Below are 1532 nucleotides of genomic sequence, written 5' to 3' on the forward strand. Positions count from 1 at the left end.
ACATTCACCCTGTCACCTTCACCCTGTCACATTCACCCTGTCACATTCACACTGTCACCTTCACCCTGTCACCTTCACCCTGTCACATTCACACTGTCACACTAACCCCCCCCCTCCGTAAACGCCCCCCGGAGCCTCACCTTGGACCCCCCCCTCGGTCAGCGCCCCCCGGAGCCTCACCTTGGACCACCACCTCCCCCTCCGTCAACGCCCCCCGGAGCCTCACCTTGGACCCCCCCCTCCGTCAGCGCCCCCCGGAGCCTCACCTTGGACCCCCCCCTCCGTCAGCGCCCCCCGGAGCCTCACCTTGGACCCCCCCCTTGGTCAGCGCCCCCCCGGAGCCTCACCTTGGACCCCCCCCTCCGTCAGCGCCCCCTGGAGCCTCACCTTGGACCACCAGCCGGCCCAGGGCGGTCCTCCTCATCCTGGTCCCGGGCCGGTTGGCAGAACACACGTAGACCCCGGAGTGCTGCAGGGACACGTCGGAGATCATGAGGTTCCCCGTCCCCAGAACCTGGATCCCCTCCACCCCGATGGAGCGCCCGTCTGGCACACACACACACACACACACACACATGAGACAGACAGTCCTTCCAGACCCCAGCAGACCAGAGACCGGAGGACCAGGTACCCAGTCTGCTCCAGGACACGATGGGCCGGGGGTTGCCCGTGGCGATGCACTCCAAGATGGCGGTCTGGTGGACGGTCAGGGTCAGGTTCTGGGGTCCGGACAAGATGGCCGGCTCCTTGTAGCTCCTGGCGGCTCCACCTGCACCGGGGACACGAGGGTTAACACCGTCACCATGACGACACACCCTCTACATACTGTAGCTCTACATCTATAGGAGGAGAAGAGGAGGAGGAGAGGTGGAGGAGAGAACAGGTGGAGGAGAGAACAGGAGGAGGAGAGAAGAGGAGGAGGAGAGAACAGGTGGAGGAGAGAAGAGGAGGAGGAGAGAACAGGTGGAGGAGAGAACAGGTGGAGGACAGGAGGAGGAGAGAACAGGTGGAGGAGAGAACAGGAGGAGGAGAGAACAGGTGGAGGAGAGAACAGGTGGAGGACAGGAGGAGGAGAGAACAGGTGGAGGAGAGAACAGGAGGAGGAGAGAACAGGTGGAGGAGAGAACAGGTGGAGGACAGGAGGAGGAGAGAACAGGTGGAGGAGAGAACAGGAGGAGGAGAGAACAGGTGGAGGAGAGAAGAGGTGGAGGACAGGAGGAGGAGAGAACAGGTGGAGGAGGGTGGAGGACAGGAGGAGGAGAGAACAGGTGGAGGAGCGAACAGGTGGAGGAGAGAACAGGAGGAGGAGAGAACAGGTGGAGGAGAGAAGAGGTGGAGGACAGGAGGAGGAGAGAACAGGTGGAGGAGGGTGGAGGACAGGAGGAGGAGAGAACAGGTGGAGGAGAGAACAGGTGGAGGACAGGAGGAGGAGAGAACAGGTGGAGGAGCGAACAGGAGGAGGAGAGAACAGGTGGAAGAGAGAAGAGGTGGAGGACAGGAGGAGGAGAGAACAGGTGAAGGAGGGTGGAGGA

At 62.3% G+C, this 1532-nt stretch overlaps 1 protein-coding gene across 1 annotated transcript in view; it reads right to left on the reverse strand.

Annotated features, from left to right (window-relative positions):
* Positions 1 to 387: 387 nt before the first annotated feature.
* LOC308148287 (immunoglobulin superfamily DCC subclass member 3-like) overlaps positions 388 to 1532 on the reverse strand; it is a gene marked incomplete at its 3' end in the record, with an annotated part of 4203 nt that continues 3058 nt past the window's right edge. The window contains exons 4-5 of the mRNA XM_080521734.1: positions 632 to 769; positions 388 to 546 (exon numbers count right to left, since the gene is read on the reverse strand). Coding sequence (XP_080377860.1) covers positions 388 to 546; positions 632 to 769 — 297 coding nt within the window. The remainder of the gene's footprint in view (positions 547 to 631; positions 770 to 1532) is intronic.

Source organism: Blennius ocellaris (assembly GCF_963422515.1).
Source record: "Blennius ocellaris genome assembly, contig: SCAFFOLD_128, whole genome shotgun sequence".
Lineage (NCBI taxonomy): Eukaryota > Metazoa > Chordata > Actinopteri > Blenniiformes > Blenniidae > Blennius > Blennius ocellaris.